At 42.2% G+C, this 17108-nt stretch overlaps 1 protein-coding gene across 1 annotated transcript; it reads right to left on the reverse strand.

Moving 5' to 3' along the window:
• Positions 1-1202: 1202 nt before the first annotated feature.
• On the reverse strand, positions 1203-15895 carry DIEXF (digestive organ expansion factor homolog (zebrafish); the record flags this gene model as incomplete). Its single annotated transcript, XM_009710347.1, has 11 exons — positions 1203-1733; positions 2523-2768; positions 3186-3298; positions 3959-4141; positions 5395-5597; positions 7633-7852; positions 8913-9323; positions 11216-11304; positions 13417-13623; positions 14398-14647; positions 15856-15895. Coding segments are annotated over 11 exons (2209 nt in total), but the record flags the coding sequence as incomplete, so codon positions are not given.
• Between the last annotated feature and the right edge of the window lie 1213 nt (positions 15896-17108).

Consider the following 17108-nt stretch of genomic DNA (forward strand, 5'->3'; position numbering starts at 1 on the left):
CTTCTTTAAACAGTAGCTGCACTGCATCATGTTATTTCCCTAAGTAGCTATCCCACTTTACCTTCCTCAGAGGTCAGCTATTTATCTCTTCTAAGTACATCCGGTATAGAAAGAAAATTCCTTAATCCTATTTCATGTGCTGGTTTTCATATTGCACAGCCACAATCCTCCCACATCAAGCCTAGGCCATACAAGAAAAATCCTTGTTTGCTGCTACTGCCATCTCTGCTGTACAGCAGACAGATGTTCACAAGAACTTCGCTGTGGCTGGCTCTAAATTCCTGTGTGCTACAGCAGAGGTATATAAAATTAACATAAAAAAACTTAAAATGCAACGCAAGAAACTGCATGGATTTGCACGTCTACTAAATGATTTCAGGACTAAACGATTACTACCTGAGTTCACAGCCTCTGAAAAATACAGGAATCAAGAATATGATAAACCCCCTCAAAGCTTATCACAGGGTGGATGTCTCCTCCTTGCATTTGGGCTCACGCTGGGCTCCCCTGCCCCTCCACAGAACAGGCCTCCCGCAGTCCTAGCACGTGCTTACAAAAAAATATCTCTACTTTTAGCTCCTTTTCAACTAGGCTTTGCTTCCTGGAAAGAGAAGAGAAAGAAGAGGCAGCACCACGATGCTTCCATGCTGTCCGTAAGTGACCATTAAGAGGGAAAAACCAACCAGCCAACCCACGCACCCCTGCCATGGTGTGAGACAGGACACCACAGGTATTTGCAACTGCACCACCTGCTTTTGTACCCCACAATGCTGCTTTGGTGATCGTGGGACTAGGCAGGCCTAGGCTCATCTGCCTGCCAAGTTCAACTCTGTTTTCCTTTGGGAAAACTTCTTCCTGGTAAAACTGACCAGCCAGAAGAGCTGTTGTAAATAGGAGGCAGAGATATTTATGTCACTCCAGGAAAAATGCAAACCCATAGCTCCTACCCGAACACATTCATGCATTCTCACAGGTGTCAAGTGGAAGCAAGTTCAGCTTTTATTCAACAATATGCTTGTGTGGAAGAGGCCTTGCCTGCACCTCCCTTATACGGGCTTACAGAACAGCGACTGCATTGAATACTTGGGCACATTTCTTCCTCTCGATTAAATGAGAAAGTTGCCTTTGACAAAAGAAGGTGAGTTTGCTACATGTGAAAATGAAGTGAAGGAATCCAATCCAAAGTCATTTATCACAGCACCAATCTTTACTGATCAGGAAGTTTTTCAATATACAAGAAGGATAGTTCTGGATTGATTTTGTTCCTATACAGAAGAGACCCCCCAACCTCTGCGTTCTTGAATTACATCCTTCGTTTCTTGTTGGACAGAGTACTGAAATATAAGTTTTAACACTACATGAACAATTTCAACAGGATATTTAATAAAAGGGAGTAAAAGGTTTAACACTTCTTTAAAAAACAATGTCAAAAAGTGCATTACGAGCAAAATGCAGGTCCATCCAACCACCTAGACTGCAGTACCACTTATTCATTTTCTCCTGTAACAAAGAGGTGCACGTTTTTCTTGGACTGTAGCATTTGCGCTGTGCGATCTATGCCAACCACTGCAGCCAATTTCTGAGCATCATACTTGGAGTAGAGCACAGTACAGGTCCAAGTAGCATCCACCCCATTGTCTGTGGCCTTCATCATATTACAAATCTCACTGTAGAAGTGGGAGTATGTTGGTAACTCATAGAAAATGAGGTTCCTAATGCCTTTTATGGTATACCTGTAGTAGGAAAAAACAAAAAAGTAACTTTGTTGACAATTTTTACAAGATGTACATGTTGAAACATCAATCCTGTACCAGTTCTTCCAGTTTCCACAAACTCCAATGTATGTCAGTTGTAGCTCAACTCTACAAACCCTGTGTCATGGAATGAAGACTAATCACAGATGTGGAATTTAAGGGGGGATATCTAACACTGTCAGGCACAATGACTTCCTCTAAAATACAGACCAACACCAATTCCCGCAGTATTCAGACTTTAGCTTGGATTTTAAGATGGTCTGATCAGGCTTCACTGAGACTCAGGAAACTTCGTATTTGCCCAAACATCTTCTGCTAATAGAAAAAACTGTTCCCTAAACAGCTCCAGTCAGGACATAGCAAATTTTCCAAGTGGCCTCAGCTTGCTGTCTTGCGTTATTGAACCAATTACATATCCTTTTCCAGAATTTTACATAATTGTTGTGGCGCAGATGAACACAAATAAAAAGCACAATGAATCCCATTTTGCAGGCTCTATCATCCTGTCCTGACATCAGTGGAACTTGGCAGCGCTTATCTTCCTGAATAAAGCCCTGCATATAGCAAAGTATTAGAGTCTCTGCAAGGAACTGCTGACAACGTGCAAAAATTTTAAAGTAAACTGAAAAGCTCTTACTTCAGTCAAAGAAGTCCTCAGAGAGATCCAACAGATTCAAAAAGCAATATAACCCATCTATAATTAAGGTCAGACTCTACTTCCAAAACAGCACACATGCAACTCAGAGGAAAACCTGGTCCACAATTCACCTTTTGTAAAAGTGGAAGCGCTCAGTGAACAACAAAAACTGCTTCTCTCCCTTGAGAAAGAACCGTCTTGCTCTGCAGACGCCAGCCTTCTTAGTGTATTCACAAATATGAGTAAAATTCAGCTCCTCTTTCTTGAAGTAATTTCGAAGACGCACGTAGTCAAAATAAGATGGGACATAAATAAGCGTGTGTGACATGATGGCATCGCGGTACTCGGGCAAAACTTTGTCGACGAAAAACTGAAACCTCAGTTAAGAAAACAAATATGTTTTAAGCAGAGTTAACATTTAGCTTTCCAATACTGATATGACGTCAAACAGGAATATCATCAGACAACAGACTGCAGAAGATTTGGACTACATTTTTCTTTCTTTAACTTCATAGGATTTCTATGCATGTAGAAGATAAAAGGCAAAGGCTTTACCAGTACTACACAATTATGGTAGAGACTGATACTCCTTTCCCAGACTTTATTCTCCAGTGCCTTTGGTGAGCAGTTTGGCATTCCCCTCCACCTGTGCAGAGCCTAGCCTGCATCTGAAGACCAACGAAGGCATACTTCTGTGGTGAAATCTCATTGTGCTCTGCCGGAAACAGTACACTCAACTAAATCTGAAATTGCAGTCATTAGGGCATAGCAAAATAGTCTGGAACATAGAGTACCTTATATCTATTACAGAAGTTAAATTCTCAGCTTCTAGCCTCCGAAAAACATGAGGAAGCTGGACCACAACGTGGCTAATGGAGCCACTGAGTGGTATGTTGCGGATGGCCACCTGCGAGAAGAAAGCAGGATGTTTAAGGAAGCAGCATTTCAAAGGCAGCCACGCTACAGCCAGCTTTCTGCTCATAACTCACATCTGCAAGCAGCACACAAGGCCGTTTTTAAGAAAGCTCCAATACAAAACTACATTCATGTACACACAGACCAGATCTGTTAAATATACATGACCACTGCTTATGCCCTGACTTTCATATTTTTAAGATGAACAACTAAGTTTTTACTTCTCCTGTTTCTCTCAAAGTAAGAACAGTTTGTGCTTCTTATACAGTAGGAGGAAAAAAAAAAAAAAAGGAAGCAGGCAAACCCTCTATTTAACAACAAAATAAACCAACTAAGATAACTTGTGTGTGTCAAATTAAGAAAAAACAAAATCTGATTTCTGACATGAAAACAGCTACCCATGAAAAAAAAGGATCAAGTAAGTATCGCTGCAAGAGTAGTAGTTCTTCATGCCTTTGGCACACCATTAGAAATTGTCATGCAGCGTCATGGAGAGTCAGACTGAAATACTTGGGTAATGGAAGTGACTGGCACACAGACAATCTTTCTGCAACTGAGTTATGGAATTGTTCCGCGTGTTGGGTTTCTGTTCCTCTCCCCCTCCCTTACACCAGCATTTAAAAGAACGCTTTCAGCTCATCTGTGAACTCACCTGCCCCATGTAATTGAAGCAGTGTTTGTTGAAGACAGAATTAATCTGGGGATCCTGAAGAGCGCTGAACAGCAGCGTCTGGCGGTAGTACTTGGACCAGTTATTGAGATTCAGCATTCGCACTCGGGAAAAGTCTACCCCATGGGAATCCAGAGGCAGCAGGTTAATGTGCTTCATCAGGTGCTATGCAGAGAGATGGAAACACATCGCTGCTGCAGCCCAGACTGCAAGAGTCTTAACTGCAGCGAGAAAGTGGGCAGGGACAAGCAAGACAGCAGAGAATATAAAACTGCAGCGATCTCCCAAGACACGACTGTCTGGAATTTATTGACCATAGCAAGAGTAATTGACTTGATTTCCCACCACAGAAATCTGAAAAGCTACTGCCACCACTGAAAGCTACCATCTCTTTAGTCATCAGTAGCAGTAACCTTCGCTTCCAATCTTCTCCCATGGGGCAAGCATAATAGATTTTTTTTGTTGTTTGTATTAAAGTCAACAGGCCCAAGGTTTCTGAGCTAAAAGAAGCCCATGTGCAGTTCCCATCACACTCAGGGAGAATTTGGGTGCAAGTGAAAAAATTCCCCTCATTTTGGCCTGACTGAATGATGCCTAGGACTGGCATCCCTGCTGCCACATGGCAGGCAGTCACACCCAAAGGAAAAAAAAAAAAAACCACAAACAGGAAACAGGCTCCAGGACTCATTCCTTGGATATCGTGTAGGCTCATGTGCCTTTCCTGGAACTCCGCAGGAAACAAGACACCTTCTGGGCTCATTCAAAATGCACAGTGACATCATGCTGTCCTCAAAGGTGTTTCTATGTGGAAAAAACCCCAACCTTTCAATCTTGAAGCCCTGAATTAACCAAAACCCAAAAGGCATAGATACTGCTGCATACTAGCCACAATCTAAGAGCTCTATTTTCATTACACATACTTCTAAGGAAAATCTTCATACTGTTTAACTTCGGATGTGACTAACACTTAATATCTCTGCAGTCAGTGGAGACAAGCACCAGCTCCTACTGCTTCCTGGAGGAACCTGAGTTAGGTTGTACGGATTCCTCACATGGCTGCAATCTGACTGAGAGACTGGACAGTCAGCTGGCATATTTTCTCCCAGATGTGATCAAAGGAATCATCATTATCTCATCCAGCAAGATAATTAAAACTGTCCAAAAAAAAAAAAATCTGTGATGAAATATGCCACTAAAGCACCAAACACTAACATTTATAGAGAACAGGTGCTGAATACTATCAAAATCTGTAGAAAGAATATTCTTAGTATAAGCAAAATATCAGGGAAAAGGAACAAGCATACATGTCTGGAATCAAGTCAGTAAAAGATAGCACTGCTGCTCAGTGCCAAAACTAAGTTATATCAGACTAACAAGACACAGTACAACACAAAAATTAATACATACGGAAAACATACCAGAACATGTTCCCAGTTCTGCATCAGGTAAATATCTGCTTGATCAATTATTAGAATTTCTATTGATGACAGAAAATCAAAATCTCTCTTCTTCTCCCCCTGTGCGCCAATAATAGTCCTCATACCCAGGGGAGAGGCAATGATGATATCCGACGAATAAAATGGTGCATAGAGTCTCATACTCTTTTGAAGAATCGCAACCCCTGTCCAACAACAGCCAACAGCATTTTGTTAGTTAAGGTCAATCATCAACCATATTCTTCCAGCAGGCACTATAACAGTAACTCCCTACATTTCCTCTCCCTTAACACATACTAGCTGGACAAAAACAATCTGTCTGAAACTCTTCTCTCCCCAAAAAGTGTGTACCCACCCCACCCCCATTTGAGAAGCACTTGGCAGATTTTCACGAAGTTCGGCAAATACTTTCAGTAGTACTTTTTTCCAGATTTTTCATAGCCTGGACAACATTTTTTAACTGAAACAGATTTTTTGTGATTTTCTGCTAAAAAGGGGAATGCGGGGGCTGAAGAACTTCAGAAAAAAACAAAAAGCAGAAATGATTAACTATGCCTTTATCCCTAAATCCTAGACTCTGGTCTCTGCCATTAGGTACTATAGTAACTGTTACCTTCATCTGGCATGAAAGATTCAGTGTGGACCTCTTGACTATAAACTGCCTTTATTCACAGGGTCACAAGAGCTGCTACTAAAATGCAAAGGAAAAGGTTCTTCATGTTGTGACGACTGAAAGCATAACCAGTCTTGCACCTTCCCTGGCATTGCTTCTCACGCCGCATGTTGCGGTGTAGATGCCGAACTAGCTTATGCATCACCCCTCATGTTCAAGAAAGGAAAAGGAAGGAATCAAAGGAGTTTGTTACCTGTGTCATAACTACATGGCAACACTGCCAGGACCCATAGTTTTCTGAACTTAAACATCCAGGTAGTCCGGACCATACTCCAACCACCCACTACACTCTGCCCAACAAAGCTGCCTCTTCAAGATCTCTCCCTCTGTGTGAAGCCATCTATCAGAGGCACATCTGAAGACACTTGCAAGAATTTCACACAGACAGCAACAGGGACCCCTCCTGCTATCTATTTTAACCCGATGATTAAAAAAAAAAAAGGCACAATTGGTTGAATTTCCAGGAAGACAGTATCACTTGTCACAGCATATACACAGTTTAACAACATCAAGTCTTTTTTCTGTTTAAAAATGTGAAAGGGTGGTTTTAGTAAGGCATAACAAATGTGCTTTAAATTAGATCTTTGTGCAGAAGTAACAGGGTGTGAGGCACAGTAAGGAAGAATAATTATTCTGCTTCTATGATTTGCTTCTGCAAGTAACAGCACTGAAAGTTTCTTCAAGCGTTTCTTCACACCTAGTGAGTGGATCAAGCAGACTGTGGTATGGGAAAGGACTAAAAGGAAAATTATTATGCTACTGAAAGTAAGATGCTCTCAGCCAGAGAGATATTCACTGGGGAACAAAGAAAGACTGAGTGGGACCTGTTCGCATCTTCCACTGCATCATTAAATTTCTTGGGATGCCAATTTATCTTTCAAGGGGCAATAATTTCAAAAGCCTCTGATCTGTCAAGTTAAGTTAGAAAAACTGCCTACTCACTATGGCAACTCCAGGAACCAAGCCACTAGCTAATTCTCTGCATACTGAGTTACTAAAACAGCAAGAGATTACAATATTATGAAATAGTCTCAAATTTGCCGCTTGTCCAACAGTCCTACTTGCTGGCTACCCCTTTGCCTTCATGAAAACCACAGGCAGCACAGTAGAAAACTACTTTGCTCAATATCAAGCTTTAATTTTGTTCCAACCCTTACTGATTACAAGAGATATTGTGAATAGGCTGATTAAAATCAAAAATATTTTTTTTTAATAACATGAAAGACTTCGCTGCATAATCAAGGCTATCCTCTTTAAAATGATGCGTGGGCAGTCCTGCTACAATAAAGCAATCATTGCATTTTAAGCGATTCTGAACTTCTTGTGAAAATCATTATTTTTGTATTTTCTCTTCCTTTTTAAGTTCTGGCAAGGCAAGAAAGATTTTCAGAAAAATCCAAGTTGTCAGTGCAAAACTAGCATGAATACCACAGAGCCCAGAGTCTCACCAGAACGTCCAAGCCCTGACAGCTCCTAGACATTTAGGAAGAACTTGTTACTTCTCAGTTCTTTACAAGCTAAAAATCATCTGTTCAGTAGGTTATTACCAATTCTGAAGTGGTCATCAATGTTGCCAGCAAAGACGGCTTCGTAATCTTCAGGCCTTTTCAGGTTGGGGGGCCTCTCCTCTGGGTCAGAGCCAAACTCCCCTTTGAAGCGCTTTTTATTACTTACATCTATTTTTCTTTTGTCATTCACTTCAAGAAGACTGATGAAAATATGCACAATTCGCAAAGCACACTCCCTGAAGGGCACTATCATCAGTACCTGCATAGATCAACAGTTACAACAGAATAACCCATAAAATACAAACACTCACAGTTAACTGTATGTCAAGTAATTTTTTTTATTAGATTCGCCTCCATGGGGCATCCCAACAATCAAAAACAAAACAATTCTGACATGCAGCAAGGAGGGAGGATGCGCTGGGACACAGTGCGCTCATGAACAGGTATTGGCCAGCAGCTCGGTTTGGTTCCCCATCTCACACCCACGGGACCATTACAGGGGAACTGAAAACTAAGCACGTTCTCCTGTTCTCTCTAAGCCCCGAGCAAGCAAAAGCTCAGCAATACACAGACAGGGTCAACAGCTGGCTCCTGGATAGGTGGCAATAACCTCTGCACAGCGCTCTGCAATATAAATATCTAACTGGGGAGCCAACACAAAAACCAAAGGCATCTGCCAGGAGTGCAATGAACACTGAAACCCAGCTTTTAAACTGTTCAGTGACAGGCTAGCCCTAGTTGAATCCACCTGGCTATCACCTAAAGGATGCTGTGAATCCAGGAAGGCTTGGTCTGAGGCCTGCGCCACCAACCGTAATGGGTGGCCTTGATAATGGAACTGGGATTCCCTGAGGTCTCCCAGGTACTTGACCTCTATGCAGGCAAGTCCTTACAAGTGCCTAAGGACAAAAAAGTTTCTGGGACATCCCACATTAGGTGACAGCCTATACTACCTGCGCTAATACTGAAGATCAATGCAGAGGCACCTTTCTGTACTGGTAGATTTGGAAATGGAAGCAGACAACATATCAGTCTGTAGTGACAGGGGGACAAAGAAAAAGTAAGTCAAACTCATGGCTCAGCACAGAAACAGGCTGGCTGACAAAACTGTGTCACTGTTTCTTGCAGGGTATTTGCCCTGGCCACGGCAGACAACTTCTAGGCAGCACAAAGGGATGTGGAAAGGCACGTGGCCAGGAACATGTCACCCGAGAGAGTAGCAACAGAAATACCTCTGGATGAACTACCAGGATGTTTATCCGGCGTAATCAGACAGCCAGGGTGGGGATGGGGGAATCACATTAATGAAACTCTCTTACCTTAGGTCTAGTGAGCCCCTGATCCCTGTAGTCATCGTTGTCAGTCCCTGGCTTTTGGTCTCTTCGTTTGGCATTGTTGCTGAGCACCTGGTCATTTGCCTTCAGAACATGGTTCAAGGCATGCAAGCAGTAAGCATGCCGGATTTCTTCTCCATTTGTTAAAGCATTTCTTTCTGGATAGAACAAGTCCCGGTATGTATTCATGATGCAGAAGAGTTCTCTTTGTAATGGGGTAAAAGAAGGATTGCTTGGTTTGTTTGCCGAGGACATAAATTGTTTATTAACTTTTGGCCAAGTGGATTCTAAAGGCTTGTGAAGATAAAGCTGTTTCACATCAACTTCTTTGTCTGCTTTCAAAGTTTTGTGTTTCTCCAAAGTGGAAGAAAAAGTTAGTTGGCCCAGCCTTGGCCACTGGGGGGGGAGGAAAGAAAAGAAATCAAAGAGGAGTCACATGTACCAAACTTAGTACACTTAAAAGCACATCACCACAGCTGGCAGTTTAATCAAGTTCATGAAATTTGAGAAGTTATCTTTTCATACTACAAGTTGAAATCTTTTTTTCAATATGGAATCTCTTTTAGTCTGCCAGGGTAAATAACAATAAACTTTACCTCAGTAGATCTGGATGTACTTTGCAGCAATGTGTCTATACTACACATATATACTTGTCTCACTACAAGAAGGACATGGAGCTGCTGGAGTACGTCCAGAGAAGAGCGACAAAGCTGGTGAAGGGCCTGGAGAAAAAGCCTTATGAGGAGCGGCTGAGGGAGCTGGGGGTGTTTAGTCTGGAGAAGAGGAGGCTGAGGGGAGACCTGATCGCCCTCTACAACTACCTGAAAGGAGGTTGTAGCAAGGTGGGGGCTGGTCTCTTCTCCCCCGTAACCAGTGATAGGACAAGAGGAAACGGTCTCAAGTTGCGCCAGGGGAGGTTCAAGCTGGACATTAGGAAGAACTTCTTCACTGTAAGAGTCGTTAAGCATTGGAACAGGCTGCCCAGGGAGGTGGTGGACTCACCATCCCTGGAGGTGTTCAAAAAACGTTTAGATGTGGTGCTTCAAGACATGGTTTAGTGGGCATGGTGGCATCAGGTATATGGTTGGACTTGGTGATCTTTCAGGTCTCTTCCAACCATAATGATTCTGTGATTCTATAACTGTCCTCATTTTACAGTTGAGAAAACGGAGGAAGAGGAAGGATGTCATTTCTGCCTAACCCATCCAGCAAATCAGTGGCACAAACCAGGGACAAGATGAGAACCCTGGAGTCCGACTATGCTTCTAGATCAGCCGCACTGAGGTATGTACTTTGTTTAAAGATGAAAACAAAACCCCATTAGGGACTAAACCCAGAATTTGTGAATCAGTTGCTAAATACAATCTTGTTGGGAGTCTGTCTGATTTCAAGGACAAAAGCTACCAGTGTAGTAGGGGAAAACTCTAAACTTTAAGCCTTCTGCCATGCAAGTTGTCCCCATCTATCTCTGTAAAGCAGTTACACCAAGTTAAGCAGAGATACACCATGCATTGCTTCAGGTGGCACTGGTTATTTTTGGCTACCATATTCCAAAAAAGAAGAAAAAAAAATTTAAAAAAATCACAGCTTTCTCTCTGACTGACTAACCATTGGATATCTTCCAATGAGTGTCACCCAGCATATGGCTGACCAGAATGCAAGGCAACTCTCCAAAACAAAATCAGATGTGAAAAAATTAGGAAGCAAAGGTCTGTCTAAAAACAAGCATTTTGAAAACCAATATTCTCTCTCAAGCAATAAGGTGGTTTTCTGGTTCTGCAATTCATCTATTATTTCCAGTATAAGCAACATAAACATTAAATTCCCCTTTATTAGCTTGTAAATGTGTGCAGAGATACAGCCATCTTGAAGCAAGAACGTGAAAGTGCATCACAAGTACTTTTAACAATGTACATGGTCACCTCACAAGTTCACTTGCAGAGCACATCCCTGGCATCGTGCTGTTACCACTCAGAAACCAGTCCTGTTTCTACCTGGCATCAAGAGCACTAAACCTGTAGTTCTGGGACTACAGATCAAACTCTAAAGCTATGTTTTTCAGATGTTTCACCATATGCCTACATAACAGCAGACTTAAGATTTCAACTCTCGCTCAGCACTAAGTGAAGAAGAAAACACTCCAGCAACAACATAGTGACAAAATCTTGACAATTCCAGTGCCAACAGCTAATAATAACCACTATGAATCGACTTCACTTCTATAAAAAAAAGAATTATTTTAATCCAGGCATCTTCCAGAACTCTGGATGGCTACAGAACACTGTTACCTGGCTTTGACTTGAAGTTTTAGGAAGCGTAGACATTTTTTCTACTTCTTTGTCTTCAAGTTCTTTGTCCATGTGCTGTTTAAATGGATCTATTTATAACAACAACAACAACAACAAAATCTTAAGAACTATTGTAGCTAATACTGGAATCAAGTTTCAGAATGGATTTGCAAATGAGACGAACAGTTTCCATGCTGGCCAACACCACAGTTAAAACTAGTTATTTCAAAGCACTTGGAGATGAGAGAAAGGATGTCAAATTCTCTCTACAAGAACTGAGAGAACAGATTTGACAGATTGCTTTGAAAAAAAAAAAAAAAGAAGAAAAAGAAGCACTTATGGAAGTACTAGAACTTTCAATCACAAATGTTGGACAGGAAAGCAGTAAGTATGTAGTAGAAAACATTGTGGCAATTTTCTGCCTTAAGCTCTGATACATCCACCCCTTGCAGGAGAAATAGGCTGTCAATAATAAAGACCCAAGTGAACTTACTGCCCTTCTTAATTTATAAACAGTTCTGCCCAAGGTTTTGCATCTTTGACCAGTGATATGAATACAGTTTGTGATAAAGCTGAGAAAGATTAGGTGGCTTTTGGGGGAGGGAGGCAAAAATTGCCTGAAGTGAGCAAAAGTCTGATTTATCTAATCAGCATTTCTTTTTTGGAAAGGAAAGGCAAGGAACTGTAAAATCACATTATATTCAAAGACACTGGCATGCACAGAGTCACATGCAAAGCTTATTTTGAAAACCAAGCCCTGTGTGCTGCCTGCAGCACAGCAGCACTCACTGCATAAAGAAAACTAATTAAAGAACACTAGTGCTTGCCAACGGATATCTAGCCCACATACAAGTTATCCAGGCAAAAGTCAAGACATTTGCTAATCATGATACTGTTGAGAAAATCTTCCAAGCACCGCAAATGAACAGGATATCATTTAATTGTAATACAGGCTCTCTCTTCAGTTGAGTTTCAGCATTTGTCAGATAAAGTAGAGGGAATAATGTGAAGCATTTTCAGGAATTCTAGTGACCTCAGGACCAGAGTAGAAATTCATCCCCTTTCTGCTATCTTAGGTGACTCATTTTCTGGAGTAATTATAAAGCCCCTTCCAAGCTAGAGAAACTCACTGAAAAGTAGTGCATCATTTATAGCTTGAACAAAGCTGTTAGGATACTTAACATGCAGTTGGAGAGCTACGGTTCTCATTAAAATGCAACGCCAACAGCCCAAGTAATATTCTCATGGTAACAAGAACGAGCTGTTTTTTCTATCACATGGCCCTTTGATGCTTCCACACATTTGATGTATCAACCAGCCTGCCTCCCAGATCTAATGTCAGCTGCTGCTCCAAGATGACAAGCCAGCATCACTAGGGATGCTACAAACATATTTCTCTCTCTCTCTCAAACTATGCCATCTGATATTAAAACCACAGAGCATGAAACACGAATAGAAGCTCTGTGAGTGCCAATGTGTGGCATATCACTGAATGATCACACACTCGTGCACGCAGTTATTTCTATTACACACGGTGGGACGACTCCAACACTCAAGCTGAGATTGCACCCACCAGCGCACTGCGGCGTTGAGACTCTGGGCTACACCTTTAAAAGATACCACACAGATGCTCCATTGATGCCTCACACCTTCCTGGACCTGCCGCAGTCAGACTCCTATGCGTAACCTTCAAGATTCAGAAAGCCCTGAGCATTTGTCTAAATTATTGTAGCTGCCCCAAGCTTCCCAGAATCTCATCTCTAACTCCACTGAGTTGTGAAGGATGCCCTCACAGGTCAGTTTTGTGATTATTTCCTGTGCTGTCTGTGCCAAAAATATCTTCCATAGTCAAATTCAGCTTGCAGGGCCCTTCATATTACACCAGCTTTTTAAACTACTATTAAAGCAACAGAGCAAGACAACAGTCTCCACACACATTTCTAGTTCCTGGTATTTCAAGCTTTATCAGTCATAACAGAAACTACGCACAAATCCCAGTCCACAGGGGCTACAGAATGGTTCAGCTGCCCGTCTGCATTAGTGTTAAGCCTCCCTTATGGAACCAGCTCACATGTGGGCAATACAATGAATAATGTAGTGGAAGAACTCAGAAGCCATACAGTGTTATCATTAGGGTGTTTGATAATTTACACATGTTCACAGATACTCCTCTAGAGGCAGATCACTAGACACAAACTTACCTTCTGAAAAAGCTTGTGGAGAATTGCCGTCTCTCTCATCTGCATTGCAATCTCCACTCTCCTCTTCCATGAAATTGGTTTCCAAGCTAAATTCAGATTCATGTTTCACATCAGTAAACTCATCAATTACTCCCTGACTTGGGTCACAAGAGGCATCTGCGCCATCAGCCTGCTCCTGGCCAAGTGTCTGCTCTGCTGTGTCTGTAGCTGTGAATTGTTAGAGAGAAAGAGGTTATATTCTCCTGGAAAAACTACTGTCTGTAGCTACCTCTTGCTAGCTAGGTTGTTCCCTTTGAGTTACCGATTTTTTTTCTCCCAATACTCTATCCAGAAATATAAAAGTGGGCTTTGTATTCTACAGTAAAGACAACTTTTGGCTAGCGTGTCTAATGTTACATAATACATGTGTTTCCCCAGAGAAAATTAGAGAAATAACCTATATGAGAAATATAAGTTTTCTTTTCAAAAACCCCAAATAACTGAAAATAATAAAAAGTTGACTCCTCTCTCCCAGAATTTCTTTGCAGACTTCATGAATGAGGATGCCTCGTCATAAAGGAGGAGGTTTCCTTCCAATTTACACAGTCTTTCCTCTGCTGTGAGGCAAACCTTTCCCTCCTCTCGGTGGCAGCAGCCAAGCCAGATGCCGTGCGAGAGAACAGCTTGTGTCTCCCATGAGTGGGTGAGAACCCCTGGTATGCTGCACCATGTGGATTTCCTCTGTGCTGCCGCACAAACAACATCTGAGGAAGCAGCAGTGGGCTGTCTGCCCGAAAAAGAGCACAGCTACCCTCTCCCCTGCTAAATCCTGCAGCAGCTGCTGCTCCCACCCACACAGAAGCAATGGAGCAACAGAGCGTCCAAGCCAGAAGAGCATCCAGCCAACAAGCCAGTCTATACCAAGATCCTGGCTAAAAACATATGTTCTCAAACTTTCTAACTGAAACAACATTTACCAAAGCATGGGAAAAGACAAACTACCTTCTTCCTGCTCTGGTGCATCATTCTTATCTTCTTCACCTCCATCTGCTTCTCTGATCTCCTGGGACCCTTCACTGTCCATTTCTGTCTCACTTTCCCCAGTTTCTTCTGATTCACTTTCATCTTCCTCTTCCTCACTCTCAGACTCAGGAGAGGTCTTCAGGGTAGCCAGGAGCTTATGATATACAGAGACCTGTTCCACTTCAGTCTCTGAATCACTTTCTGCACTCGATTTATCAGAATTCTCAGACTGGAAGGGAAAAAATGAGGGTAACAGCAATAACAGTAACACTCTATGTAGCAGCAGGCAAATACCCTCCCCTCAAGTTCCAATGTTATGTTTTCCCTCTCTCATCCTACCCTCATGCAGATGCAGTGGAATTAAAATCATAATTAAAATCACGCTTTTATGCAAATAGTCATCCTGGACAACTCCATTTAGATTCTGAAAGCATCTTAGTAGACTTAAGCTGAAGTGCCTTGTTCTGCACTGATTTGACTTGGAGGATCACAAAATTTGGTTCTTTCAGTCTCAGCTGAGTGAGCACATTTCATCTCCCCAGAAAAGGCATTTACTGAACTGGCACTGGATTCTCCTAAGAAAACCACACACAGAGCAAAAATTGTAGAAGGGCACACGTACAAGGGACAGAGCACACTGAAGATGCTTCTGGCTTTCAGGAAGGTATGTGAAATAGCTGTCAGTTGACAATAGTCCACCAGGGAGTCAGTCAGCTTTGGCTCAGCTGTAAAGCTCTAAGCTTCAAACAAGCTAGACTCAGAACCAGTTCTGTCCCGGCCTCACACAATCTAATGACAGCGTGCCAGGTTATAGCCAAAATTATAGTGAAAACAGGAGTATAAGCACAGCACCACTTACTCCTTTCTTAGTTCCTTCTCAGCCCAAAAAAGGAAAAAAAAAAAAAAAATCAGTAAATATGATAAAATTGCTAAAGGAAACAAATGAACCAGAATAACTAATTTTTCCACACTGAAACTCTGAAATCTTATATTAATCTGATGAGAAAGGAGGTTACCAAATCCTGACTGAAAGAAAAGTAAAGCACTGGCAATCTGAAGAAAAATGAGCATTAACATATTTCTTCGTTTAACAGAGAACAAAACATCTCGTAACTCATACAATACTAAGTTTATTAACATTAAAATGACTTAAAGCATGATTTACTTTTAATTGTGAGTAACATGCAAAAAACCCGAGAACAGCTCTGTTATTTCCCGCTGCTTCTGTCCTCTCACGGTATTACAGTTTTGAGTTAGACACTGTAGAGGATAATTCAGAGCCACACAAAAATCACATTCATTTTTTTCTCCTAAATGCAGGTTTTTTAAAGGGAACAACTTAATCAGCCTGAATAGCTTGGTAACATGAAACGCTAAGTGTTTCATTTCACTGATCTACACAAAGGTGAAAGTAAGGAAGAAATAAAAATATATTACCAGTTCACAGATTTGAGTTGCTTCTGGTCTTCCAGAAACCCTGAAAAGCAAGCACTGAAATATCTTACTCTGTCAAAGACGTTATACACAGGATGAAAGAGACGAGGAGGAGAAGGAATTGATGAGTTACACAAGTCTTAGAGAAGTTAAAACAAAAGCATCGCACAATACTCCCTAAGAAAACAGACTCTGCACTTATCCTGAGAGGTTACCCTCTCAGGTGATGCTGTACTCTGTATGTGAAGCCTAAGTGCTCAAGCATTATAACTGATAGAGAAGTGAAACGTTTTAAAGTAGAATCTGGCTTTAGTCAGAAGACAAGGTGTTAAATGGAATCTAAGGAATCTAACTACAAAGGTAGTTTGTACAACAAAGTTAACCAGAGCACGAGCCTACCTCCAGCACTAAATGTTGATCTGTGAAGTGGGAAAAAGACACATACTACAGGAAAAACAGCATTAATCAACTAGCGTTGGGAGTGCAATTCTGCAAACTGTAGAAGCTGAGCTTAAACTAACTTTAACTCTTTCAAAAAGATGCGGAGCCTTGAGTGGGACAGAGCATCACCGCACAGGGCCAGGCACAGGACACCGCTCCCCGGCAGGCCAGGCCTCTGCCTTCCAGCCCAAGCAACACATGCCAGGAGCGTCCCAGGGTACACACAAATAACAGACCTTAACGCTATTTGCCTGCTACTAAAGGCGTATACTGTTCAACTGAACAGGTGACCCGACAGCATCTTCCTCGCGGGCTTTTAAGACTCTGCAGCAGCACCGATTCACACAGCATTTGGAGTAAGCAGCTCCTTCCTCGCGAGTTTACATGGGTGTCCAAGAGGACGGGACCCTTTCTGACAGACGGGCATCCTGCTGAGCAAGCCACGGTCCTCGTCACACAAGATCTTCAGTGCTGTGTTTTCACAGCTTCTGCGGGATCAGAAAGGGGCCTGGAACAAACAGTGGGAAAGCCGGAGCCCTGACACGCCAAGGGACTGACATAGTGTCAAAACAGGAGTCTAACTCATCCTCCCCCGCTTTTCCACTTCTCATCGACTTTACAACATTGGTTGCAAGCAAATCTGAACCCAGATTTTCTGCCTTCCCTTCTTCTTTCGAGATTTCAAGCTCACAAGCGGCATTACAAAATGCAGATGCAACTCCCCCCCTTCCCTCAGGAAGCCCAGGGCAAGTACGAGAGGGAGCAGCCGCGGCCCAGGCCGGCCTCGGGCTGAGCGGGGCTATTCGGGCCCGGAG

Source organism: Cariama cristata, unplaced genomic scaffold (assembly GCF_000690535.1).
Source record: "Cariama cristata isolate BGI_N322 unplaced genomic scaffold, ASM69053v1 scaffold13111, whole genome shotgun sequence".
Classification (NCBI taxonomy): Eukaryota; Metazoa; Chordata; class Aves; order Cariamiformes; family Cariamidae; genus Cariama; species Cariama cristata.